Raw genomic sequence first — 26,795 nt, 5'->3', positions numbered from 1 at the left:
ACACCTTTTCAAGGGCCCAATACATCTGGCTAGTGGACCTGAGGTTCTCATCAAGAAGGCTGGCAATCTGGATGTGGAACATTCCTCTCCTGACTATTTATTTATATATGTGTTTATAAGGCTGCTTTAAAGAGCAAAGCTCTTTCAAGGTAGCTAATATAAAATATAAAATAATATTATCAAAAAACAACCCCCGAACAGTGGCAAAACTGCAGCATAAAATTAATACACAGGCCAGGGTCATTCTATACAGCAACCTTCCTCAAGTGGGGGCCCTCCAGATGTTTCAGACCAAAGCTATGTGCTGGCTGAGACCAATAGGGGTCATAGTCCTAAACATCTGTAGGTTGCTGAAGGTTTCAATAAAAACTAGGGAGGGACTGGTCTATTTAACTTCACATGCCTGTAACATTCCTGCTGTACCAGTCCCAATGGGCATTTACTGCGATAGCAGTAAATCAGCAACACTTTCCTATCACAACTGCATCCTTGCAATGCCTGTCATGAGAACTCTTTCCAAGTGGTATGTGGCCTTCTTCAACTTAGGAAGCAAGCAGATGTCAAAAGAACCTTCAGAGGCCCGCTATGCCTTGTTCACTAAGCACTTAAGAGCCGTCTTTCCTAGATTGCATCCCTTCCAATGTTGTTGGGACTACAACTCCCATCATCCTTGGCCATTGGTCGTAATGGCTGGGTCTCAATGGGAGTTGCAGTCCAATACATCAGGTTGGGGAAGGCAATGTTAGCTGCCATGACAGCTTCTGGGCGGAAGAAAGAAAGAAAGAAAGAAAGAAAGAAAGAAAGAAAGAAAGAAAGAAAGAAAACACTGTACCATTAAAATCCCGTATGACCACCAGTCAGCGCTCTGGGTGTGGCCTTGGCGATTCACCACTTCTGGCGCCATGTACTCCACTGTCCCACAGAAAGAATAGGCTTTCTTCTCATGGTCAATGGCTTCCTTGCTCAGACCAAAGTCTGCAAAAGGGGTAAGAAGTTAGGGACAGTAGCGGGGTTTGGGGATAGAGAGAGAGATAGAGAGAGCAAAAAGTAAAATAAATGAGCTGCTTGCTTGACAAGACAGAGAGAAGCAGTTTATCATCACATTCAGGAATCAATCAACTTTTTAGGGCAGGCTGTACCTGTGAGTTTGATATGGCCTTCGTCATCCAGGAGGATACTGCGAAGAAAAGAGGGAAAGAACAAAAGGTGAAGAAACAAATAGAATAGAATAAAATCAGCAGAATACAAAATACTGTATTAGATACAAGCCTATGTAACCATCCTGTCAGTGCAAGGATTTCTGCTTGTGCAGTGGGACTCCCCCCACCTCTCCTGGGCTCTCCCCAAATCTGCTCTGGAGGGTTGGGGGGCAATCCAGAGCAGATTTAGGGGGGATGCAGGGGGAAGGGGGGGTAATACTTGCACTGGCAGGATGGTTACTTAGTGCAACACTGGGTACAAGCCTTATTGCAAAACAGTTTGCAAAACAGAATTCAGCTGCATTCCATCTCCCACATGACCCATTAGCTAGGTGCAGGCTGGTTAATGCTCTTAAGTTCTTCTACAACTCAGCACCATTTTATGTCCACAAGCCAAGCTAGAAACAAGCTTGGCCCTCTCGCCCTGGAATTAGTCTCAGCTGCCTTCTTGTCTCTACAGAAGACAGAGCACTGGGGCAAGTTGTGACAGAGGGGAAGGCAAAAAATGATGCAGTACATGACATTTCATCCTGTCCTCCCCACCCCCACCCTCAAAGTGCCCTTGACAGAATGATGGTCTGCTTAGGAACAGTTGGCAGCCCCTGACGCCTGGTGTGGTGGGCTTCATCTCTGCTCAAACCAAGAATTTGGGGTCTCATTTGAAGAGGAAAAGCAGGATTCCAAGTGTCTCCACACCAGTCGTTGGGTTTCTGAATAGCTCTCAGATTCCACCCACCACCCCCTGGACCAGAGTTGGTGGCAAGTCAGGTCAGAGTTGCAAGGTTTCTGGTGAAGTGCCTGACAAGCTGTACATTCAGGAAAAGGGGAAGTGCATGTAAACACCAGCCTGGATCAGGGCCTGCCTGAGAGCCAGGAAGGGGTAGGGGCATACTTCTCTGGTTTAAGGTCCCGGTATACGATTCCCAAGCGGTGCAAGTGGCCGAGGCCAAGTGCCAGCTCTGCAAGGTAGAATTTCACGTCTTCCTCTGTGAACATTACCTGGGAGGAACAGAGAAGTCAGCTGAGGTCAGGAAATGCAGAACTAACACATCAGCAAAGGTCTGAGTATGCCTCATGTGTCTGTTAAGACTGTTAGGCAAGCAAGTACTATTGATATTCCATGTCAAATTCTGTAACTTATAAAGCCTTACAAGGCTCATGACCCCAATACCTCAAGGGCTACCACTCTCCACATGAAGCAACCTAGACTCCGCAGTCTTCATCTGAGGCCCTTTGCCTTGTGCCCCCTGAGGGAGGGGTGACATGAGAACGGGCCTTCTTAGTGGTGGCTCCCCATGTATGGAATGCTTTCCCCAGAGAGGCATGTCTGGCACCATCACTAACTGTAGATGCCAGGTGAAAATAGTGGGGTTGTGTCAGATCAGTTTCTTACATATATTACTTGTGTGTTTTAGGTTGTTTATCCTTGTTCTTAATGTTCAATGCAGCTTTGAGTTTCCTTTTTCTGAAAAAAGTGACTAATAAATATCAATAATAATATTCTTTTTCTTTTTAAAAAAGAAAAAGAATTGCAAGTTTCTAGACCTCACTACTCATGTAGAGAAATGGCTAAAAAAAATGCACAGATGTCGGTAAATCTCAAGAGAGGGCAGGCCAGGTTTCAAAGAAGTAATTGTGCTAAACTATCCCAACTTATTTTTTTGGAGGGATGAGGCTATTAAGCTCTTTGAAGCAGCATCTCTGAATCTGGATAGACAGATATAATTTATTCTTGCAGCAGAATCTGGGTTCCATTCCTGCACAGCTTTTTCTTAAGCCCCAGGAGTCACTCTTAGTGTGAATGTGATGAGCACATACAGCTCTGTCAAAGATCCTTTCCCATTCCTTTCCCACCGTATTAAAAATATACTTCATTGCTTCAATTCTACAAGCAATTCTAGTAAATGCATCAATTTTAAAAGCACATTTAGAAGTTGCTAAGCAGCAGTGGGTGGGGAGGGAGGGAACAGATTTGGAATCTTTGTTTGAAGATCATCTAGTTGTTGTCCTCCTGGTGTCACATGCTTCCTTGTTCTCAGAGCAGTTTCCTGTTACCCCATTGGGGCCTCTTCTTCCCCACACTTCCTGCCAGCCTTTCCCCCTCCTACTCCAAGGTAACCAATCGCTTTGCTCAAGCAGCTATGGTGTAACAGGAGATAATGTGTTACTGTTTTGCAATCCTTTCTTGCTCTGCTTGACAAAGAAGAAAAAAGGGGTGGGGGCGAGGCTTCTTGTCTTCTTCCAAAAGCCTGCTTCTTCAAATGCCAAAACTTACAGCATCCTTCCTCTCCCAGAAACCGGCTTTTGGAATTCCAAGTCCCTCCCTCCTTTAGTGCAGAGGAAATGGCAAATGGACCCACTGTCGTATAAGCTCTGAAGACAGTTGGAAACCAGGGAACAAATTAAGCTGGAACAATATTGTCAAATCCACTGCTCTCTCCTTCCCCCTACTGCATTGCCTCCCAATGCTGACACACAGTCTCGCAATCTTCCTCCTACAGGTCTTAAAAACGTGACAGTCTGCATATTTTGAGGCAGCCTAAGTCGTCTGGAAACAGAATTGCTGTACCTTCTCCTTACTCTTCCCTCTATAGTCTCTCCACTTTGTGAGTTTGGAATCTAAATTGATCACTGCTGATCAGCAGCCATGAAATCACTGCCTATCAGCTGATGAGTAATGACTTCAGGCCTGCTTTCTGCAGGGATCTCCTATGTGATCAGGTCTCCCACATGGATCATGCAGCCAGTCCACTGCATCTCTGCCTGCCCACCCCCTACATTTAAAGCACCTCTATGCCACTTTAAACTGTCATTGCTTCCTTCCTCCAAAGAATCTTGGGAACTGCAATTTGCTAAGGGTGCTGAGAGTTGTTATGAGACCCCTCACAGCACCAATAACAAGCTACAGTTCCCAGAATTCATAGGAGGAATAATGATTGTCAGAGTGGTATAAGACTGCTTTAAACGTAAGGCTTTGACGTGGCTTAGGTGGACAACACTTAAGCCCCACACATGACCCTCTAACATTGTAGAGTCTGCAACATCCCCTGCAAGGCCTTGGGGAGATTTCACCAGCACTGCCCACATGTTTTCATAGGACTGGCAGGACTGGCTAGGCACGGCAAGCATTTGCTTACGGCAAAACTATTTTTAGAGATGGTAATAAAGTAGCAGGCTATCTGAAAAGTTCAACTCAATGCAGTCTGCAAGCGATTCTGGGATCTCTGACTGCACAGAGCTGCCTTGAGGCAGCAAAATGTATTTTTCATCTTTTGCCATCTTGAGGGTTAGAAACTTGCAGGTTGTTTTTCCTTCAAAGATGAGAGGCAAAATGAGGGTTGCTGCATAAGAGAGTCTGCATGCTTGTGTGATGAGGTTCTTGAGCTGTGGGATATGTTGTTGTTGTTGTTGTTGTTTAGTCGTTTAGTCGTGTCAGACTCTTCGTGACCCCATGGACCAGAGCACGCCAGGCACTCCTGTTTTCCACTGCCTCCCACAGTTTGGACAAACTCATGCTGGTAGCTTCGAGAACACTATCCAACCATCTCGTCCTCTGTCGTCCCCTTCTCCTTGTGCCCTCCATCTTTCCCAGCATCAGGGTCTTTTCAGGGAGTCTTCTCTTCTCATGAGGTGGCCAAAGTATTGGAGCCTCAGCTTCAGGATCTGTCCTTCCAGTGAGCACTCAGAGCTGATTTCCGTAAGAATGGATAGGTTAGATCTTCTTGCAGTCCATGGGACTCTCAAGTCTCCTCCAGCACCATAATTCAAAAGCATCAATTCTTCGGCGATCAGCCTTCTTTATGGTCCAGCTCTCACTTCCATACATCACTACCGGGAAATCCATGGCTTTAACTATACGGACCTTTGTTGGCAAGGTGATGTCTCTGCTTTTTAAGATGCTGTCTAGGTTTGCCATCGCCTTTCTCCCAAGGAGCAGGCGTCTTTTAATTTCGTGACTGCTGTCACCATCTGCAGTGATCATGGAGCCCAAGAAAGTAAAATCTCTCACTGCCTCCATTTCTTCCCCTTCTATTTGCCAGGAGGTGATGGGCCCAGTGGCCATGATCTTCATTTTTTGTGCTGTGCTCTTTCACCCTCATTAAAAGGTTCTACATGGGCTCAATTATATTTCTTCAGCATTTTATAGTTCCAAGAGAAGATCTGGCAGACTTACTGGGATCAGCATTATCCCCACTGCATAGATGGGCAACATACATCAATGACAGCAGTGGAGACTCTCATGACCACTTGCACACTACCCTATTGAAAGCCCTATTTTGGCATTAATGCTCCTGTAGATGGGAGCAAAGACAGGGCCGCATGCTGAGACACCCCACCGCTGCCATTGCCCCCTCCTTTGTTGTCCACAAGTACAGCACAAACATCTGCGGAGATGGGTATCTCTGCGGTCTCCCCTCCTGCAGATGCCAGCGTACTTCCCAGCAGCATGTGGCAGAATGTATGTGCCATTCTAAAGAGGGCTGATGTTTGCTCATTACTTCAAAAAACAGCCCATCTCCATTATATATGCATGCATTACTCCAAGGAGCTCAAAGTCACTTTCATGGTTACCCCTAGTTCAGTCTCACAGCCACACTCTAAGGTAGGTTAGGCTGAGAGACAGTTGCTGGCCACCCACTGCGCTTCATGGCTCAGCAGGACTTAGAGCTAGGATCTCCCCAGTCCCAGTCCAACACTCTAACCTAGAAGGTAAGCCACACATCCCCACACTGCTGCACAATACCTGCATTGCACAATTTTTTTAATTCCCCAGCATCTAATCAGATACAGCCAAACTGCCCATGAGCCACATGGTGCATGGATGTACTCACCTCTTTGGAAAGGCGCATGAAGAGGTCTCCGCCTCTGAGGAAGTCGAGGATGAGGTACAGCTTCCCTTCCGTTTGGAAAGCTGAGATGTGAGATACAGAACAATCAGCATCCCCAGAGCTTGCCAGCGGCTGGAGGAGAACCTAGCCAGCCAAGCCTGAGCATAGCTGTCATCTTTGAAAATAAGGGAGCAGCAGCCTCACCTATCCCGGGGACAGTCTACGGGATATTCAACAATCTGGATAGCAGTGGGAAGCAGCAGAAAACGGCGATGGAATAAGGGAATTTCCCACAAAAAAAGGGAAGGTTGACAGCTATGAGCCTGAGCAATGTCTCAAGTGGTTAAAGGAGCCTTAGGCATGCACAAGGACAGTCCCATGTTGACTGGGACTGATGGGAGTTGTAGTCCAAAACATCAAGAGGGCACTAGGTTGGGGAAAGCAGCTATTCCTCTGCCCCCCCCCCCGAGAAACAAAGTACCCCCATGAACAATTTAACCAGGTTTCAAACAGGGGATTGAAGTGGGCTTCTGATCCCAAGTTAAGGGGAATTAGATAGAATCAGCGCCAACTAACAAATTGTTTAATAGGTGGGGATAACAGAGATTTGGTTCAGAAAGTGGAAGAATTTCAAGGGGGAGGGAGGGAGGGAGGTGGAAAGAGACAGAGAATGCCAGAAGAAAGGTGAAGTTTTGCACTCACCATAGTGGAGTTTCACGATGAATGGGTGGTTGACTTCTACTAAAATGTCTCTTTCCATTTTTGTTCTTACACGATCACGCACTGTCAACACAGAAAGCTCAATTCAGACGTATCACAACTGGGGAAAAAGCACCCAGCATCAACTCTGAAGACTGAGTCTCAACCCAAAGCTAGTCTAGGTCCACATCAAACTGACATTTAGCAGGGGCAAGTGAGCACGAGGATAATGATGGCCAAGGATGATGTGTGCCTGAAATGTACCCCCTGCACCACAACTTCCTGGTTCATTCAGGTTCCTAGCACAAAGTGGGGCTCGTTACCTTTCAGGGTGGCTTTCTTTAGGACCTTCATGGCGTAAAGGTGGCCATTGTCTGGTGGGGTGATTTTTCTTACGAGGAAAACCTGCACAGAGAAAGGCCAGGACAGAAAGAAATAGAGAGAGAGAGTCACACTCAGTAAAAATTCAGTGAAAGGAGCACCTTGAAGTTTGGAGGTGGGAGAAGGCAACTTGTAACTGTTCCCTGGTGTTTTCAAGCCAATAAATTAAGTTGACTGCAACTGCCAATTCCAACACTGGATGGGGCTGTTCTCATCTTAAAAATGAGGTCTGTCCTCTGCATTTTGCCATGCTGCACCCTTTCCGCAAAACCCCAAATTGTCCTACCTGTCTATGCCTAGAGATAGGATAAGTTGAGTGTGACAAGCCTTTCCTCAGATCCGAAGGCCTTTACGCAGGAGTGGAGAACTGAGCTGGGTCCTTACCTCCTCCATCGCCTATGAGACATATTTGACAGGTGGGGCAGAGTCCCCAACCTGTCAGTCACTTGACATCACAGTGATGTCAGATGACCTGTTTTTACCCAAGCTGAACAACAGCTGATTGTTGGCGCTCGCAAACACTGCACACAGAGCAATGCAGGTGATAGGGCTTTGGCACTTGCGCATGGAGCTATGTGCAAGCCCTGACAATCAGCTGATCAACAGAGTCTGGGTGCTTTATGGAAGCCGCAGCCAGGGCAGAATGTGTCAGCTTGCCACTGAATCTGGGTGTGGATGAGCAGCTTGAAGCAATGCCATCTCTGTGTTTGCTCCACACTTTTGGACTGTGTTATATGAATGCTGCAATGGAAGGTTAAGTACTCCATTTATAAGAACAAAATGGCCTCAAGGCCTGACTGGGAACCCAGCTGCCTGCCCTGAAAGGAAGCACTGCTCTAAGTGTGTGCGTGTGTGTAGCAGCTGAGTGGCAAGGTGCTGTGTACATGATCAGAGGTATTACTACTTTACTTTAAAAGAAGATGCGTGAAATGTTGAGTATTCTGCCACCACTGGCAGCCACCACTGAAATAAATGAAGCTACATGGGCCAAGGTGTGTTGGACTACAACTCCAATCAGCTCCAGCTAGCATGGCCAATGACAAGGGATAATGGGAGCTGGAGTTCTACATCTGGAAGGCACTAGCTCAGAGAAGGTTACTATCATCATCATCAGACCTTTTATTGGCATCACATACAAACATCCAAAACAAATCAATACAGAATTACCACTTCCCCAGTGGCACAAAACATTTGCTAAAAGAAAGGAGGCAAAGAAGTCTGTCGTCACATCTCTAGGTCTCCAGGGAGATCAGACGTCTGCAGTGTATTTCAATGACAAAAAACCAAATAGAGATATTTAGCCAATAACTTGGTAAGCTCCTGATCATTCCCCAGTAATAGAAAATGTATGACCTGCAACTCTGGTTTCCATTTGGGGATGCAGAGTTGATCTAGAAATTGCTGACGGAGATCAGCATACAGTTTACAATTAAGAACCATATGTGTAAGGGTTTTCACCAGGTGGTCTTCACGTGGGCAAGTTCTTTCTCCTTCCACCCTGCCTGAGAACCTTCCCCAAAGGAGGTTTGATGGATTTGAATTAAACCTGGCCAGTGAAAATGCCAGAAGATTACTAGATATATTACCTGGGAATAAGTCCACTGAACCGAATGCAGCTTACTTCCGGAAACACACATACTGCTGAAGACTTTGTAGAGCGGCCTTTCCCAACCAGGTGCCCTCTTACAACACTAACCACCCTTGACAATTGGTCACACTGTATGGGCCTGGTGGGAGTTGGAGTCCAACAGCATCTGGGGTATACCAGGTTAGAGAAGGCCATAATAAAGCATTAAATGATGGGCTCACCAGAACAGTCATTTTTGTGTTGGCAAATGTAACATGCAGGTCTAATCTGGGGCCCTGATACTCCCAGGCAAATTTGTTCCACTACTAGACTCTGCACTTACAGGATCTTGTCTCAGATGAAGCCAGAAATCCTAAGCTTCTAGTCCACATAGAGGCAAAAGATCCACAGATGAGTAGGCAGGGCCTACTGACCAACTGGAAAGTAGAAGCCTTGGCCAGAGCTTCCAACAAATAAAAAAGCTAGGATGTGCACATAAATGTGCCCTTGTGTCTGCCTCCACTCTAGATTCCCTGCAAAAAGGACAAAGGCTGCATCCAGACTACCAAAAAAGTTTGCACAATACTGTAGAGCACACATCCTTTTCATGCACAGTGTTGGAGTTCTCTCGAGAGCATGAGACACCCAGCTCAGCTAACAGACACCAAAAAGGTGAACTCACTTTGCCAAACGAACCCTGTCCCAGGACTTTAAGAAGCTCAAACTGTGATGGATCGGCCTTCTCAGACCCCTCTTTCACAAGGTATGTGATGGTATATTCTTGGACAGAGCCTTCATTCTAAAATTAAAGAGGAAAAAGAAAAAAAGGAAAAAAAGGTTAGCTGGTCCCACAGACCAGAAGACCTCTTGCTTTAAAAAGAACAGTAAGACAATCAGAGATTATACAATGCTCTTGAGCTTGCAGAAAACAGCCTAATTCTCTCACCAGTGTCAAAATCTCTTTACGTTTTACTGCCACTGAATAGCACGAGAGTCAAGGGTCAGAATCCTTGCCCCCGTGGCCAGTCTGCTTGTTAACTGCTTGCTTGATTCCAAGCAGAGGCACTGTCAAGGCAGGACTTTGGGCCAAGAAACCTGCTGGATTTAGTAGAATGCACAGCAGGGCTGGTTGAAGTTAAATCAAGTAATACACATTAACCATCTTTAAAAGTACCTGCTCTCCCTTCCCAGTAAAACCATTAAGTTCAGAGTCTAAAATTACTTAACTGCCCCATTGATTCCAAGCACAAAAATATGCTTGAGCCCATCATGCAAGCTCAAGCGAACGAGATGCTGGTGGTTGTACACAAAACCCATCTTTGTGCATTTGTACTGAATTGCCAGCACTGAGCAAGCAGTGCAAGTGTATGAAGTGCTATGAACTCTTACAGTGTTTGTATAGGGATTTTCCTATTATAATCAAGGGACATGCCACGGCCACATTATATTTATAATATGTAGAAGACATTCAGGTGGACAAGGTGCTGGCAGATGCAACATGCATTCCTTTGGTAAACAGCAACACAACAGAGAATCATAGAATAGAATCATAGAATCATAGAGTTGGAAGAGACCACAAGGGCCATTGAGTCCAACCCCCTGCCAAGCAGGAAACACCATCAGAGCACTCCTGACATATGGTTGTCAAGCCTCTGCTTAAAGACCTCCAAAGAAGGAGACTCCACCACACTCCTTGGCAGCAAATTCCACTGTCAAACAGCTCTTACTGTCAGGAAGTTCTTCCTAATGTTTAGGTGGAATCTTTTTTCTTGTAGTTTGGAACCATTGCTCCGTGTCCGCTTCTCTGGAGCAGCAGAAAACAACCTTTCTCCCTCCTCTATGTGACATCCTTTTATATATTTGAACATGGCTATCATATCACCCCTTCACCTCCTCTTCTCCAGGCTAAACATGCCCAGCAACCTTAGCCGTTCCTCATAAGGCATCGTTTCCAGGCCTTTGACCATTTTGGTTGCCCTCCTCTGGACACGTTCCAGTTTGTCAGTGTCCTTGAACTGGACACAGTACTCCAGGTGAGGTTAGATTAGATTAGATTAGATTAGATAAATTTATTGTCATTGTCCGTATATACACAGTATACACAACAACGAAAATCAAACACCCAAGACCGGATTCACATACACATTTGCACATATCTCCAACAGGTCTGACCAGAGCAGAATACAGTGGCACTATTACTTCCCTTGATCTAGATGCTATACTCCTATTGATGCAGCCCAGAATTGCATTGGCTTTTTTAGCTGCCGCATCACACTGTTGGCTCATGTCAAGTTTGTGGTCAACCAAGACTCCTAGATCCTTTTCACATGTACTGCTCTCAAGCCAGGTGTCACCCATCTTGTATTTGTGCCTCTCATTTTTTTTGCCCAAGTGCAATACTTTACATTTCTCCCTGTTAAAATTCATCTGTGAGAGTGGCAGTCTTTGAAAGGAGCTCCTATTTAGCTGCCTCCAGGTGCGGTTGGACTCAAACTCCCATCAGCCCCTGTCAGCATGGCCAATTGTCAGGGCTGATGGGAGTTGGAGTCCAACAACATCTGGAGGGCTGCGGTGCTTAGCATTTATCTCACTTCCTGCAGTTGAGGAGACCAGCTGCACATCCTTTACGCAAATGCAGGTAGCTGCAGAGTGAGATTCGACAGCACACGAGTCTGAGTCACTCACAGCCCTGAGAAATCCAGCGTTCCATAAACAATGTCAAGACACTGTGGGATCTGTCAACTCATACATTACATGGACACTGCCCCACCCCAAGCATGGCCACAGTTTACAGTGAACAGGAGCAAAGGGCCTTGGCTCCAGGAAGCAGATCTGGGCACAAGTTCAGGAGGGGCAATGTTTGGACAGCTTTACTGCTGGGGCCAAGTAAAGCTGTCCAAACATTTGGCATCAGTTAAGCAGATCACTAAGGATGGTGTTGGTGAAGAGAGAAGGGTCAGCAGCAGTTGCATGCACAGCTATCTTGTGAGATACCTAGGGATGGCTCCAGGTTGGAAAGGACCTTGCCAGGGCACTGGACCCTAGCAGCTGCCAAAAGACAGCAGCTTTGGAGAAACTGCTGGGAGAAGTCAGATTGAAGGGAAGGGGAAGAAGGAACAGGGATGCATGTGTACAGGTGTGAAAACCTCCATTCAGGCAAGGAAGAGGCATTGTCGGAGTCCAAGGATGCAATCCAGCTAGGCAAAAACACTCAAGGAGGATGCACAACATGGCCTGTCAGGGGTATGGCTATGTAGGGGTTGTGGCCTGGGGAGAGACCAGAGGCCCAGATAGAGGCTTGAAAGGCGATATTTGGTCCCTGGGGCTCGAGGTTCCCCTGTCTCTGATCTAAAGAAGCCACCAGACTCTGGCTTTTGCCTCAGTGTCATGCTTCTGTCTGCAGGAAAGCTTTCAAGTCAGCAGCTTGGTGGCTTGCAAACATTTGCTGTTTCCCCACAATTAACATATGCACTCTCCCTCCCTTCGCCTCCCACAATATTAAGCACTGCAGTACATTTTGCCATCTACTCCCGTCGCTTTTTGGCGGGTGGCAACGAGTGTGAATGTTTGCGCCACCAGAATTACCCACCACCCTACAGCAAACATGCTTGTTTGTTGCAAAACAGAGTCAGTGTGGCTGGCACATGGAGGAAGTAGACCCCCACCCCCAAAGCCATCTGCTTAGCTACATGAGCAGTTCTGGGGAAGAAAAAAAAACCAAGGAGTCTGTCTGCCTCTTGGCAGCCTTGCCCGCCCCCCTCAACTTTCCTCTTCATTTCAGGGGGAGACTGAGGAAATGCCAATGCTTGAAACTGGCACCGTCTTGAGACGGAAATATCAAACAAGAGACAGACTTTGTATCAGAAACAAGAAGACTGAGGAAGCAAACTCAGATGTCACATTTACAGAGGGCTGCAACCACGGCATGGTAACTGATTTGCTTGGCCCATAGCTCAGTGGTAGAGCACAAGCACTGCATTTAAAAGACCTCAGGTTAAATCCTCAGCTTCTCAAGGCACAGCTGGGAAACACTCCCATCTGAAACTCTGGGGAGATTCTGGCAGTGTAGTCTATACTGAGCTAGATGGATCAATGGTCTAACTCAGTAGAGGGCTATGTTTCTATTTAATGCAGTTCTTTATGCAGAAGTATGAGGACTAGAATCTTAACTTTATTTTAAGGGGAAGGACCATAAGCTCATTGGAAGAGAGCACACGTTCCGCACGCAGAAGGTGTTAGGTTCAATCTCTGGCTACTCCAGGTAGAGCTGGGAATGTCCCCTGTCCTGAAACCCTGAAAAGCCACTGCCAGTCAGTGTGGGCAATATTGAGCTAGATGGAACATAGATCTGAGTCACTTTAAGCAGCTTCCTATGTTTTGTTTACAAAAAGGAAAAATTGTGGGTGGTACTCAGTATAAAAAACGTAAAGGTACTCAGTATAGTCCTACCCAGAATAGACTCCCACAGCCCCAGCCAGCATAGCCGCAGATGATGGGAACTGTAGTCCAGGGACATCAGGAGGGCCACAAGCTCTCCACCTCGGCTTGTTCATTATTTATATTTGCGCAGCTCAGGGTAGATGGGGAGACATTTGACTCAGTTTGTATTCAAAGGCGAATCTATCGAATCTGCACTTTCCAAAACAATACGAGAACTGAAATGCAGCTATCCTTCGAAATCCACATCTTTCCAAATTTTGCAATGCAGCTCTCCAAATGACCAAAGTCTTTAAAAAATGCTGTATATCTGGGGAAATTGCTTGCAAAAATTTGTACATTAGTCAAAACTTCATATAATATGTGTTTGTTAGGAGAAAGTTGCACAGACACGATGGTGAATCTTTAAAGATGAACAAACTTTTAAAAAACAACAACAACTACTAACAAATTGCTGCAGAAATGTAAAGTGCTGAATTTACGACAGGAAAAAGTAAGAAACAGAGAGAACCGAAATGGAGAACCGAAATTTCCATTTGTAGCGGTAGATAGCATCTGCTTTGCAATGAGAAAAATCCCAGGTTCAATCCACGGCATCTCTGGATAAGGTTGGGAGGGATCCCTGTCTGAAATGCCGTATAGTCACTGCCAGTCAGTGTGGACAATACTGAGCTAGAGGGACCAGTGGTCTGACTCAGTAGAAGGCAGCTTTCTGCATCCCTCCTTTCTTCAACAAGACTCATATATACAGTTCCCATTCCTGGCACCAACCACACCCAGACCTGCTTTTTTCCAACAAGCTGGCATTTGGACCAGCCAGATGATGAGAGTACACCCAAAGGAGAAGAAAAAGCCATCATCCAAGCCAAAGTACTGACCAGGTTGCTGAGGTTGCTTGCGGGAGGCGGCGGGAGGCTGCAAGGCTCGGGGCGGCGCTTCCCGTTGATCCATAGCGTGAGGAAGGCAAGGATGCGAGGGAGCCTGGGTTCCTTAGCCACACTCATCGTCCCACTCTGGCAAGAGCGGCACATCTCTCATGACAAGGTCCCCAAGGTCCCCTAAGGGAGCATGGCTGGTGGCTGCAGGCAGACCATCAGCTGGGGCGCACTCTGGGTCTCACAGGGGACCAGCCGCTGATACATGTACCCAAAGCCAAGCCAAGCGGAAGCAGGGAGGTAGGGCCGCCTTAAGAAGCAAAGCAGGTTAAAAACAGCACTTCCGGCCCTCCCTCAAACCAAAACACTTGTGGTTAGTTCACTTTAAACACCTTCGAGCTTCTTTCATGTTCCAGTTCCACTTTTTCCTGTTCAAATGGAAGCCTCTCCCCTTAATTCTTGTAGCAGGGGGCCGTGGGGAGCCTTTTTTTCAGCACGAGGACCACATTTCTTTCATGAACAGACTTCTGGAGGGCCACATGATGATGGCAGGTGGGCCCAGAGGCAGACGTAGGTGGGACAATGGACAGGAATCTGACCTTTATCAGTAGGCTACATTCCAGGCAGGCAAAGGTCAGGTTGTTTTTCTCATTCTGTGTACATGTGTATCTATGTTTGTGTGTGTTTATCCATATTTATTCATTTCACAAAAATTACATGCCACTTGATTCTTAAGAAAACACTCAAGGTAGTTTACAAAAGAGTAAAACAATGAAAATTGTCAATAAAAAGAGTAAAAAACCAACTTTTAAAAACATTATAAATAATAGTCAAAATCAGCAATCAGCTAAAACCAGTTTTTACACACCTCAACATTCAACTTGCCTGGATAGGCTTTCCTAAATGAAAAATATTTTTAGCAGGCACCTGCCTGATGTCAGTAGGCAGGAAATTCCAGAGTGTAGGTGCTCCCACACTAAAATATCAATTTCTTACAATGTGGAACAAGTTTTATGTGGCTCCTGTAACATATTACATATACACACCTTATCAAGTCATTAGCCTGTAATACTGTAGTGGATATAATTTAGAGATCCACTTTCTCTCTTTTGTTTTTTTCTAAGTGCATGAAAGTGATTGTACAAATAATAAAACCCAAAACAAATTCTTCACTAAAATCTCAGTTTTGGTCCACATCAAAAATTTTCGAGGGCTAAAACCTTATTTGTAATACTGTAATTTCAAGATGCAGAACTGTAGAACAGCCCCCAGTTGCTGGTTTTTGCTACCTGCTTCATTCATGAAAATGGAAATATGAATTGTTTGTAACAGGCAGCTGATGTTCAATGTAACCCTTCAGTCTGGATGTTAGCTGTAGCCCTTCAGTCTGCAAGAGACTGAAAAGTCTGCCATGTTTGATTTTGGGGATTGGGTTGTATTGGTGAATTCGTTGTTATGTGACTAACAATGCCGTCCTATCTTCCCTGCTTAGATAACCTATTTCCACCCTTCCAAACTTCAGTTCACGCAGAGTGAAAAGCACAAAGACAGTATGACCTCAAAAGGAAAGAATGAGAAAGACAGCTTACATTAACTCAACTCAAATCTTGTACAGAAATAATCAGCCCATCTCCCAGTATCTGCTTGTGAAGTAAGGTGAGAACACAAATTAAGACATCTCTCCCAAACAGGTGTTCCGCAAGCATGCAATTTTTACCTTATCTGCTGTGTTCACATTGTCTCTCTCTATCCAAGTGGTGTTCCGTTTTGCCTGCAAAACAAAATGAGAAAATAGTGTCTGAGCAGGAGGTCTATGGAACCTGAAACAACAGCAACACTTTCTAAATATGTTCATCTGAAGCATGGATATCAAATTGTGGACATAGCCAAATTGCCGCTGTCCCTCTAAAATGTCAAAAGTATAGCACAAACAAAAGGTTGTGACTTCCATGCTCATCAACACATAGTACAATTATCTACTGAACCTTAGATTTCAATTTTTCCTGGTAAAATTCCCAGTTCATACTGATATAGTAGTAGTAGCAACAGCAGCAGCAGCAGCAGAAAAAGAATGGAAGAAAGAAAGTGAATCTTTCTTTGCCATTTTCTTCTCTGTGACAAAATCAGTTTGAATCATAGAAGCAGCAGGCAGTGAGCAATGCTGATATGCCACAAAAAAGTTTTACATACATATTTGTGTTCGATGGCAGAATTTGGATACTTTTTGGTACAGTGGTACCTCTGGTTAAGAACTTAATTCGTTCCAGAGGTCCATTCTTAACCTGAAACTCTTCTTAACCTGAGGTACCACTTTAGCTAATGGGGCCTCCTGCTGCTACCGCACGATTTCTGTTCTCATCCTGAGGTAAAGTTCTTAACCTGAGGTACTACTTCCGGGTTAGCAGAGTCTGTAACCTGAAGCATATGTAACCTAAAGCGTTTGTACCCCGAAGTACCACTGTACTGGGTAAGGGCCAACAGGTTTATATACTCTTTACAGAATAGTGGCAGACAAGTCATGGAGTAATTCCATAGTGACCAATGTAAGTTTCTTTACATAATGTTTTGTGCTTTAGCTAATATTATTTGAACTCCATTTAACAATAAATTATATTCGTCTGTTAGGTGGCATGATTAACTCTACAAAAATAATCAACAAGAATGCCACAGGTAGCTTAAATGCCTTCTTTTCATTGTGTTTTTAAAAGATGTGACCAATGTAACAGTTTTGCAACCTCAAGAATTCATTTGGAACTTGGATGGGTAATTTTTTCTGACCAACACAACATGCTCAACCAGCATAAATTCCATTGTCCTAATCTCATCCAATTTTGTTCCTAACGTACAATTTCTTGTCAGTTCACCAAATGAGAAAGCAAACTATCAATACAATAAAAGGTCATTAATCCATTCTCTGTTTTCTTTGAGAGGTCTTTAACTTGAACTTTAGAAAAACTTTGGAAAAAATTATCAGCCAAGTAAAACAGCTACAATCATGAAACAAGTGTAAAAACAAATCCAAAACAGTTTCATATATGAAACAATCAAAAACAATTCCAGGTATAAAAACAGTAGCAACATTTCAGCACAATTTCACTTTTAAAAAACAGTTAAAATAGTTCCAATGCAAATTCAGACTGGGATAATGACCTCCACTTAAAAGGCTAGTTGGGAGAGGAAGGTCTTCAGTAGATGCTGAAAAGATGAGAGAAAGATAGTGCCTGCCTCATATTCTAGGTAAGGGAATTCCAAAGTGTTGGTGCCCACCACATGAAAGTCCTGATTCCTTAGTCTTTATAGAGGAGGGAGAAAGGTTGTTTTCTGCTGCTCCAGAGAAGCGGACACGGAGCAATGGTTCCAAACTACAAGAAAAAAGATTCCACCTAAACATTAGGAAGAACTTTCTGACAGTAAGAGCTGTTCGACAGTGGAATTTGCTGAAAAGGAGTGTGGTGGAGTCTCCTTCTTTGGAGGTCTTTAAGCAGAGGCTTGACAACCATATGTCAGGAGTGCTCTGATGGTGTTTCCTGCTTGGCAGGGGGTTGGACTCGATGGCCCTTGTGGTCTCTTTCAACTCTATGATTCTATGTCCAACTGTCTGTGTGTAAGAGTTAGGAATCACTCCTGAGATCTTGTACTAGCACAGGCTGAAACTCAAGTAGGAATCCTCTCTCAAAACCTCCTGTTTTCATTCCTGCAGCATGCATCCACAACAGAAGTTAATTGTAAGCACTCTTGATGTGCTCTGTAATAAAGCACCTGTTTTGCATGATGAAGGTCCTGGGTGCAATCCCGTAAGCTTTTTGGTTTAGAGAAAAGGCAAGAAAGAGGTGATTTGATAGAAGTTCATAAAATTATGCATGGCATGGAGAAAGTTGACATTGAAAAGTTATGAAGGAGGGAGAACAACATGAGAACCCGTGGGCATCCAATGAAGCTGAATGTTGGAAGATTTAGAACAAATAACCTGACCTTTAAGGCTGGTGGGAAGAAGGCAGCCAGCACGACAGTAGCTGGAGGAGCCAGAAGCAGTGACAAGCAGAGCCTCATAAAATAATAATAATAATAATAATAATAATAATAATAATAATAATAATAATAATTATTTTTATTTATACCCCGCCCTCCCCAGCCAAGACCGGGCTCAGGGCGGCTAACACCCGGTATGAAACAAATGATTAAAATACAACTTAAAAACAAGATTAAAATACAACATTAAAATGCAGCCTCATTTCAGTAGAAACTCAAATCAAAAACGTTTTGGGGATGAAAACCTCAAATCTTTACCAAGGCCAACTATCCAGACTGGTCCTACGTGGGCCAGAAAAAAAGCCAAGGAAGTCCCCAAATAGGAGTTCCATCACAGAAGGAGAAAGGAAAAAGGATGGGGGGGGGTCAAGTTGATTCCAAGCCAAAGGCCAGGCGGAACAACTCTGTCTTACATTCATTCATTCTAGTTTTGCCCCTACGTATTGAGTTCTACAAGGGGAAACACTGAGACTAAGGACGAGGAAGCTGAGCACCCCCCAAACTGGATGCATGTAAGAAGGCAAGCAGGTGAGGACTGACATGGGCAGACTTAGGTTGGCGGGGCACTGCTGTCAATGGAGTAAGGATGTGACTCTTTCATCTTCCTGACTCATTTTAACAAATGGCAGGGCCAGCCCAGACAGCAACAGATCCAGTGCCAGTCAATAAGGTTCATGGCTGAAAAGGGACTTGAACTCCTCGCCTCCCTAGTCTCAACCCAACCACTCCACCAGACCGGCCCTGTGTAACTCCAAAGTACCATGTGCATTGATGGCATAATAAACAAATTTAAAAAATAATGATGATGAGTGGAGCAATTATTATAATGTTGCATATAGGTAAAAGGCCTCTCTGCCTGTTGGCATTTAAAGGACACTTGTCTTTCACCTGCATCGTGCGAGGAAGGGGACGACAAGGAGCAACCAATTTCATTTTTATTTGGTAAATTACTTCATCTCCTAGATGCTCTGCCTCCACAACTGCTTAAGTGCAAAGAGGAACACATCTGAAGGGCATGTCTCTTGAAAAAGTTTGGATGTAACGAACCCACCCCACCCCCATGCTTATTTAAATGTGCAGAGATGAGGATAAGCTCTTTAACACACTTTAAAAACAAACACAAAAACACAACAGAGGAAATGAACCAAATAAATGCTCAAACCGCAAGCCTCCTGCAAGCAGGACTCTCTAAGTGAACTGTAAAGAGTCCCTTGCAAAAAGCTGTTCTTACTTCCACTTATCTCAATCTGCAGCAAAGTCTCTACAGCTGGCAGGAAGAAGAGGGAACCATTTCTGGAACAATTGGGTTTCTCTGAGCCCAGGCCGAAAAGAGAAGCCGCAAACTTGTAACCGGGAAGTATCTGACTATTTAAAATCTGAAGAAGAAAGGGCAAACACTAATCCAGTGCTGATGCTGCTATCCTCACGCAGCGTGGAGCCCATCCAAGAAGGGTGTCAGTGGTGAGGTGCACCAAGTGCCTCTTGCAGGTTTAAGGGGGTTCCTTGCTGAAAATTCATTGCTCAACAGCTCTCCGCACCCCACGCTCCAACGGAAGGGGTGATGGGAGTTGCATATGGAGGGCACCAGGTTGGGCAATGCCGGTTAACTGATTTGCTGTGCTTCCTCTGGTAGGCAAAGCCCTGCTCTCAAGAGTATCCTGCACATCCCCCTTCCGTTAAGAAAAGGTGTGTGTGTGCGTGTGCGTGTGTGTGTGTGTGCATACGGTCTTTTCTTGCCATTTCACCCGCTTCCGTATCTTGCAGGTGGTTTTGGAAACAGGATGTTCATTTGTATTCCAAGATAAAGAGGAACTAGCTTCTTCACAGCTTCTTTAGATGGTTTAGGTTTGGGGTTTATTTTTTTTTAAGGTGCAAGGAACAGTATGGGCAAAATTCCCTGGCAACTCATTTATGAAATACTTGCTAGGCTTATCGGAAACGGGAGCCAAATTGACAGACAGAGGTAAATGCAGTTCAGTGGGTGTAGCACAGGCTTTGTGTGGGGGGGAAAAAGTCAATCCCTGGATCGTCGCTGCCAATCAGTGCAGACAGTACTGAGCTATTGACCCCTCTAAAAGGAAAAAGTGTACCCTGCATAAAGCAAGAAAGATACACGTTATTGTTTCTTGTACAGTATTTTGTGCATCCATACCACTAAACACCTACATTTTAGTGCAATTCACTTTCAGGAAGGAACAGGAATTGGCCTCAGTCTAGTGTACTCCAATCAGCAGACCCTCCCCCTCCCCCCTTGGGCTGTGACAAGTGCATGGGGCACCTACCTATCAGTCCCCTGGTGTCAATAGCTGATCTGTGGTGTGGAGATGAGGAGGTAAAAGATCTGGCTTGCCAGGCCAAAATTTTTCCCCACCCTTAACTTATCCCTTCTCCATCTTCATGGTGGCGCCTGATACATGGCACTTTACCCTGCAGAACAACAGCCCTAAACAGGCCATTTTAAAGTGCCAAGCCAGGAGAGGACCAGGTTGGGAAAGGCTAACTAAATCAAACTCAGAGTAGATCCACTGGAATAAATAGTCAAGAGCCTATTGATTTCTATAGATCTATTCTTGAGTATGATTTAGCTCGATATCACCCAGTGTAATTACCATTAGGCCAAATGCAGCCTACTTAAAATCCTTTTAAGATGATTTTGTTCTGCCGTTTAGAACAGTGTCCTCAATCAAGGCAACTAACGAACATTTCATTAGATTAAAACAATGTTTAAGACAGCACTATTAAAGCAGCAGCAGATACTTAAGGCAGGTAGCAAGACTGATCTAAAAGCCACGAAAAGCCCACAGCCCCAGCAAAAAAGAAATGCTTTTATTCAGTGCTGAGGAGAAATTAAATTTGGTGCCAGGCAAATGGGAAGGGAAGTTTCCAAAAGTCAAGGTGCCACCACAAGAAGCAGCCCAGGCAGCTGTAATTTTGATCATGGAAATCAGTCTCCATAATATAATATATTTTTCAGACAACAACTACTACTACTACTACTACTACTACTACTACTACTACTAATAATAATAATAATAATAACAATGATAACAATAATAAATGGAAGAAACCTGGCTGAGTGGCAGAGCACAAGCACTGCATTCAGATGGGACACATTCAATCCTGGCTGCAAAAAATATCTCATCATTTTTAAAATTAAAATTGTCCACTCAAAGCAGCTTGCAACCATTAAAATACCCAGTATAAACAAACTTCAGAACAGTTTCACAACTCCAACAACAATATTCCAAACCCCATCCAGTGGCTGGGACAACAGCAGCAGCAAAAAGTACTTAGCGATGGCCAGTGGAAACGCATGAATTTGTTTGAAAAACCTGAAGTGCAGGCAAAGGTGGAAGACTTCTCCCTGCCAGAGACCCTGGACACACACTGCCACTAAGAGGAGACAACATGTAGCTAGATGAACAAAACAATGTCAGCTGGTATAAGGCAATGTCCCCTGTCCCTTTAATTTAGAGGCCCTCCTAAAATTCTGGACTTTCCAAAACTTAGCAACAAATTCTACAACAATCTACACTTAAAAGGTGCCCACAGGCCCTCAGTTCTCATCACACATCCATCTCAGACCTTCTGCCCCCTGCTCGAAGCAGACAAACCAGCAGGGGGGCAGCTGTGTTGTAAACAGCCCAGCCCAGCCCAAACAACCACAAGGGATCATAGCACTTGCCTTGGTGTGGAAGAGAAGCCTCATCATCTCTGTAGCTCTAGGAAATTGTTTTCCCATCGCCTGCTAGCCACCTTCTCCTGAGCATGGACGCCAGCAGGGTTGCTCTGGGCAGCAGCGCTATGTCATCTCGGCATATTTTGGAACTTTCCGCCTAGAGGAAACTGTGTAATTTCCCCATAGATAAACCACAGAGTGCTTCTAGCATGCAGCCCAGCTGATGAATCAGAAAGGTACTGAAAGGGCGAATGACCTCGGGTGTGATCCCTAATGTGCTTCGTAGATAGGGAAAAGGCAGAAATGTGAATCTACCTAATTTGCACATTTCCAAACAATATATGTGAACCAAACACAGCTTTAAAATATTGGCCTATAAAATTAGCACTTCTCTGCATTCAAAAAGTGCATATGCTAGGGTAAATTGTGTATACAGAATTCATATATTATTGAGAATTGCACAGAAGGATGCACGATATAAGGGGAAATTGCAATGCAAAAAATGTGTATATTTGGCAAACTTGCACACAAAGATGTATCCATTAAGAGATGTTTGAACTGACTTGCTGATGAATCTTCATGAGGACTTTTTTTAAAAATCACAAATTGATGTGGAAACGTGGAGAGCTGACGACTCCCACACAGTTCCCCTATATCGACCACCAAATTGTAAGGTGTGTGTATGAAAGAATGAATGAATGTATCATTTGCAGAAAGTTACTGCCATTCTGAAGCAGCCTTCTTCGCAATAACATTATGATCAGAGACAGGTACAGATGACATGCTTCACAGAGAGGAAGCCAACATGGTGTGGTTGTTGCTGCACAACAATTCCTACTTTCTCTGACCATCGCCCAGGCTGGCTGGAGCTGATGGGAGTCAAAGTTTAACAATGTCTGGAGTGTCACAGGTTCCCCATCCCTGCCTTACATAGAGATAGGATGGTGACATATACATAGAGAGATGGCAGCAAACAAGGGGTGCAGAGAACTTTCTAGAGAAAGTTAAGATTTGATCATCATCTGGAGAACCACCCTGAAGCTGGACTTCAACCTATGCAGGGGATCTCAAATGTGTTCCAAGGAACTCTTCTGTTCTGCAAAACCTTAGCAAGGGCTCCTTAAACAAGAAGTTAACAGCAGACACACTTCTGCGAAAAAGACACCTCGCCCACCATGACTGAACTTCCTCCACAATATAAAGGCACTGAAGCGCTGGGTGTACTTTAGAGGACACAGAGTTCATCCATAGTGATTGCAAGGTATCTCATGCATGCATCTGCTTCGTGTGAAGATCTCAGGTTCAATACCTAGTAGCTTCTGTTAGAAGGATCAGTAAGCAGGTGGTGGGAAATGCTTTTCTTTGCCCGAGAACTTGGAAAGCCACTGTCAGTCAGGGTTGAACCATAGTGGGCTAGATGAATAAGTACCATATTTTTCGTCCCATAGGACGCTCCGTCCCATAGGACGCACCTAGTTTTTTTGGGGGGGGAAATAAAGGAAAAATTGTTTTCCTTTATTTCCCCCCCCAAAAGCAGGTCGGGGAAACCGAACCAGGTCGAGGAACGGCGCTGCGCCTCCCTGCTGTCCCCCGAGCTTGTGGGGCTGACCGATGTCTGCCTCAGGCGGCAGGCTGCTATCCGCAGCGTGGGGAGCCCTGCGGGGAACTCCTGCAGGGCTCCCCATGCTGCGGATGTCTGCCCGGCGCGCGGGGCGCTCTGCTTCAGGGCGCCCCGCCCGCCGGGAGGCAGGCTGCTATCCGCAGCGTGGGGAGCCCTGCGGGGAACTCCTGCAGGGCTGCCCAGGCTGCGGATGAGCTCCCGAAGCGTCGGGCGCTCTGCTTTCAGGGCGCCCGACACTCTGGGAAGCAGGCTGCTATCCGCAGCCTAGACATCCCTGCCAGACCTCCTGCAGGGCTGCCCAGGCTGCGGATGAGCTCCCGAAGCGCTGGGCGCTCTGCTTTCAGGGCGCCCGACGCTCCGGGAAGCAGGCTGCTATCCGCAGCCTAGACAGCCCTGCCGGACCTCCTGCAGGGCTGCCTAGGCTGCGGATGTCTTCCTGAAGCCTGGAGAGCGAGAGGGGTTGGTGCGCACCGACCCCTCTCGCTCTCCAAGCTTCAGCGAAAGCCTGCATTCGCCCCATAGGACGCACCCAGATTTCCCCTTCATTTTTGGAGGGGAAAAAGTGCGTCCTATGGGGCGAAAAATACGGTAAGTCTGATCTGGTGCAAGGCAGTTATTAGCATCCCTTGAAAAGGCCTGTATGGGGCCACATGGGACTTAATATGCACTCTAAGTCCAAGAATGCTTTATAAGCATGAACAGAAGTTCAACAAGGTGAAGAGGATTCCTTCAAGGTATAGACTTTGAAACCACTACAGTACAGTAGTGGATAGAGACTTGGAATCTCCACCTCACATTCAGCTGTGATGCTCACCCTTGGCACAACCACGGGTCGCTCACTTTCTTCTAGCCTAAGCTACCTCACAAGCTTGTGAAGGTTACACTGAGGACAAATGCTTACCTGACTGAGCTTCTAGGAGGAAGGGTGGGATCCAAGTGTGGTATGCCCATCATGAATTTGAAAGCAGTTGGAATGAACCCGTGGCCCTCCAGATGTTGCTTAGCTACAACTCTTATCCCTGACCACTGGCCATGCTGCCTGCGACACGGAGCCCAGCAAATCCCTGCCCTAATGGGGAATCTCATACCATCCAACATCCTATTCCATAATAATAATGTTACTATTTATACCCCAACCATCTGACTGGGTTGCCCCAGCCACTCTGGGCTGCTTCCGAACATGAACAGGACATTAAACATTAAGAGAACTTCCCTATTCAGGGCTACCTTCAGATGGCTCAGGGATTGGATAATTCCATACCCTCCAACATTTCTCTGATAAAAATAGAGACATCCTAAGGAAAAGCGGGACATTTCAGGATCAAATCAGAAACCAAGGCGGCTTCTGTAAAAGTGGGACTGTCCATGAAAAGTTGGGACACTTGGAGGGACTATACGGTAATCTGTTGAGGGCAGGGGCAGTGTGCTGGTGCTGGGCAGAGCCAGAAAGGATGATGGGTGGAACTAGAGGCAGGGAAAGTGTTGTGGATTAACAAATTGGGAAGAAAGGTCACCCTGACTTTAATTTTCACTGTGGCTACAACAGAGCAGAATTCCCAAATCTAGGCAGACCTGCACAGGAGTAGGAATGGAAGATACAGTGGTACCTTGGGTTAAGTACTTAATTCGTTCTGGAGGTCCATACTTAACGTGAAACTGTTCTTAACCTGAAGCACCACTTTAGCTAATGGGGCCTCTTGCTGCCGCTGCGCCACCGCAGCACGATTTCTGTTCTCATCCTGAGGCAAAGTTCTTAACCTGAAGCACTATTTCTGGGTTAGTGGAGTCTGTAACCTGAAGCGAATGTAACCTGAAGCGTCTGTAACCTGAGGTACCACTGTATATATTTTTCAGTTTGCTTTAAATGGTAAAACTTACCTAATTTGCACTTGTCAAAACAATATGCAAACCAAAACACAGCCATCCTTTGAAATTTTTCATTTTTTCTTATGTTCTGGACTCCCACTTGAGTGCTTTTTTGTACGTGAATTTTATTTATATGTTTTCTTTTCCAAAAGAAAAGAATTGTTGTATAAGAATGGAAATTGATACGAGTGTATAACAGAAAATCCCACTTGAGTGCTTTGACTGCAGTTGCTTTGCTACTGCTTACTGATAAACTCTCTGCAGTAATACAATACCAGCATGGAGAAAGAATTTTGGCTTGAGCCCTAGACAGACCAGATGCCCGATTGCTTCTCTGCAAGCTACAAACTCTGTCCAAATTCCCTCTCCTCTCCCACCCGCTACACCTTTGCAGGTTGTGTGAAATAGCTCTTGCGCTACCTTAGCAGCTGCTAGGCAAACACACACAAGCACCAGTTGATTGGGAGATGTTCTGATCTCCCAGCAGAGTTGTGGATCTGCGGAGACAGAAAAAAGAGAGAGAGGCAAGCCAGCCATTCTCCTGTACAGAAATCAAATGCATCCTGTAGAAGGTGGCTAAATCAGTATTGGTTACAACCAGAGCACAGATCAGAATTTCATAAACAGGAAGCTGCCGGTGTGATAAAAGCTGTTCCAAAACAGCAGCTGTCTCTTGCACTATGCACTAGAAGTGGGCTTCTGGCCTCACTCTGAAGGCTATATATAAAAAGCCTGCACGTGCAGATCATAACACACACAAATAATAGAATCAAATAAATGTTGGTCTCATTGTGGTGCTAACCCAAATGGAGTGCCTTCTTCCATACCAACATGCTCACATTTGCCAAGGCCTCTTAGGGCTTCCTTGACATCTAGAAATCACAGAATGACACCACAGGATCCTGGTTATGGAATGCCCTCCCCAAGGAGATTCCCCTGGGACCCGTATTCAGGCTAGAGTACAATATTGTATTCTCCAGGGTGTTTTAACAAATGAAGCTGCCTTATGTCAGACTCAGACCATAACTTCATGTACCTAAAAACTTTAGCATGCAAAGCATGTGTTTTGTCATTGAGCTACAGTCCTTCCCCACAAAATGCCTGCAAAATGTCTGCACAGGACATACAAGGTCAGACCTTTGGGTCCATGTAGCTCAGTACTGTCTGCACTAACTGGCAGCAGCAATCAAGCATTTCAGAAGGAAGACTTTGCAGCCCTACCCACAGATGCCAGGAACTGACCCAGGAACCTTCTGCCTGCCCCCTTCACTCACTCTCCAACAACTCTTTGTTTTTTGCATCCTGTCCAGTGGGCTGCAGGGGGAGAAACAGGTGGCTCTGGCCAGGGGCCCAGGCTCTTCCCACCCACATGAAAATTAGACCAAGGGCCACAGGCAGCCTTTGAGCCAGAGCTCCCCCCCCCCACTGCTGTTTTGTAACATGCATAGCAAAATATGGCATTCTCAGTACAGTGGTGCCCCGCAAGACGAACGCCTCACAAGACGGAAAACCCGCTAGACGAAAGGGTTTTCCGTTTTGGAGGCGCTTCGCAAAACGAATTTCCCTATGCGCTTGCTTCGCAAGACGAAAATGTCTTGCGAGTTCCTGCGGGG

At 45.4% G+C, this 26,795-nt stretch overlaps 1 protein-coding gene across 4 annotated transcripts in view; it reads right to left on the bottom strand.

Annotated features, from left to right (window-relative positions):
• RPS6KA1 (ribosomal protein S6 kinase A1) overlaps nt 1–26,795 on the bottom strand; it is an 84,130-nt gene that overhangs the window by 17,866 nt on the left and 39,469 nt on the right. For 3 of the 4 annotated variants that reach the window (XM_081868890.1, XM_081868891.1, XM_081868893.1), the window contains 8 exons: nt 15,705–15,758; nt 9,358–9,474; nt 7,051–7,132; nt 6,731–6,811; nt 6,032–6,111; nt 2,092–2,198; nt 1,140–1,177; nt 833–975 (listed from right to left, as the gene is read on the bottom strand). In XM_081868890.1, the coding sequence (XP_081725016.1) occupies nt 833–975; nt 1,140–1,177; nt 2,092–2,198; nt 6,032–6,111; nt 6,731–6,811; nt 7,051–7,132; nt 9,358–9,474; nt 15,705–15,758 (702 nt within the window). Of the gene's footprint in view, nt 1–832; nt 976–1,139; nt 1,178–2,091; nt 2,199–6,031; nt 6,112–6,730; nt 6,812–7,050; nt 7,133–9,357; nt 9,475–13,990; nt 14,236–15,704; nt 15,759–26,795 lie in introns of those variants that run through there. The other variant, XM_081868892.1, reaches the window with a different exon arrangement.

The sequence above is a fragment of the Podarcis erhardii genome (assembly GCF_964252035.2).
Source record: "Podarcis erhardii genome assembly, chromosome: 7".
Classification (NCBI taxonomy): Eukaryota; Metazoa; Chordata; class Lepidosauria; order Squamata; family Lacertidae; genus Podarcis; species Podarcis erhardii.
The sequence above is the reverse complement of the archived record's forward strand: the minus strand, read 5'-3'. Positions and strand labels throughout refer to the sequence as shown.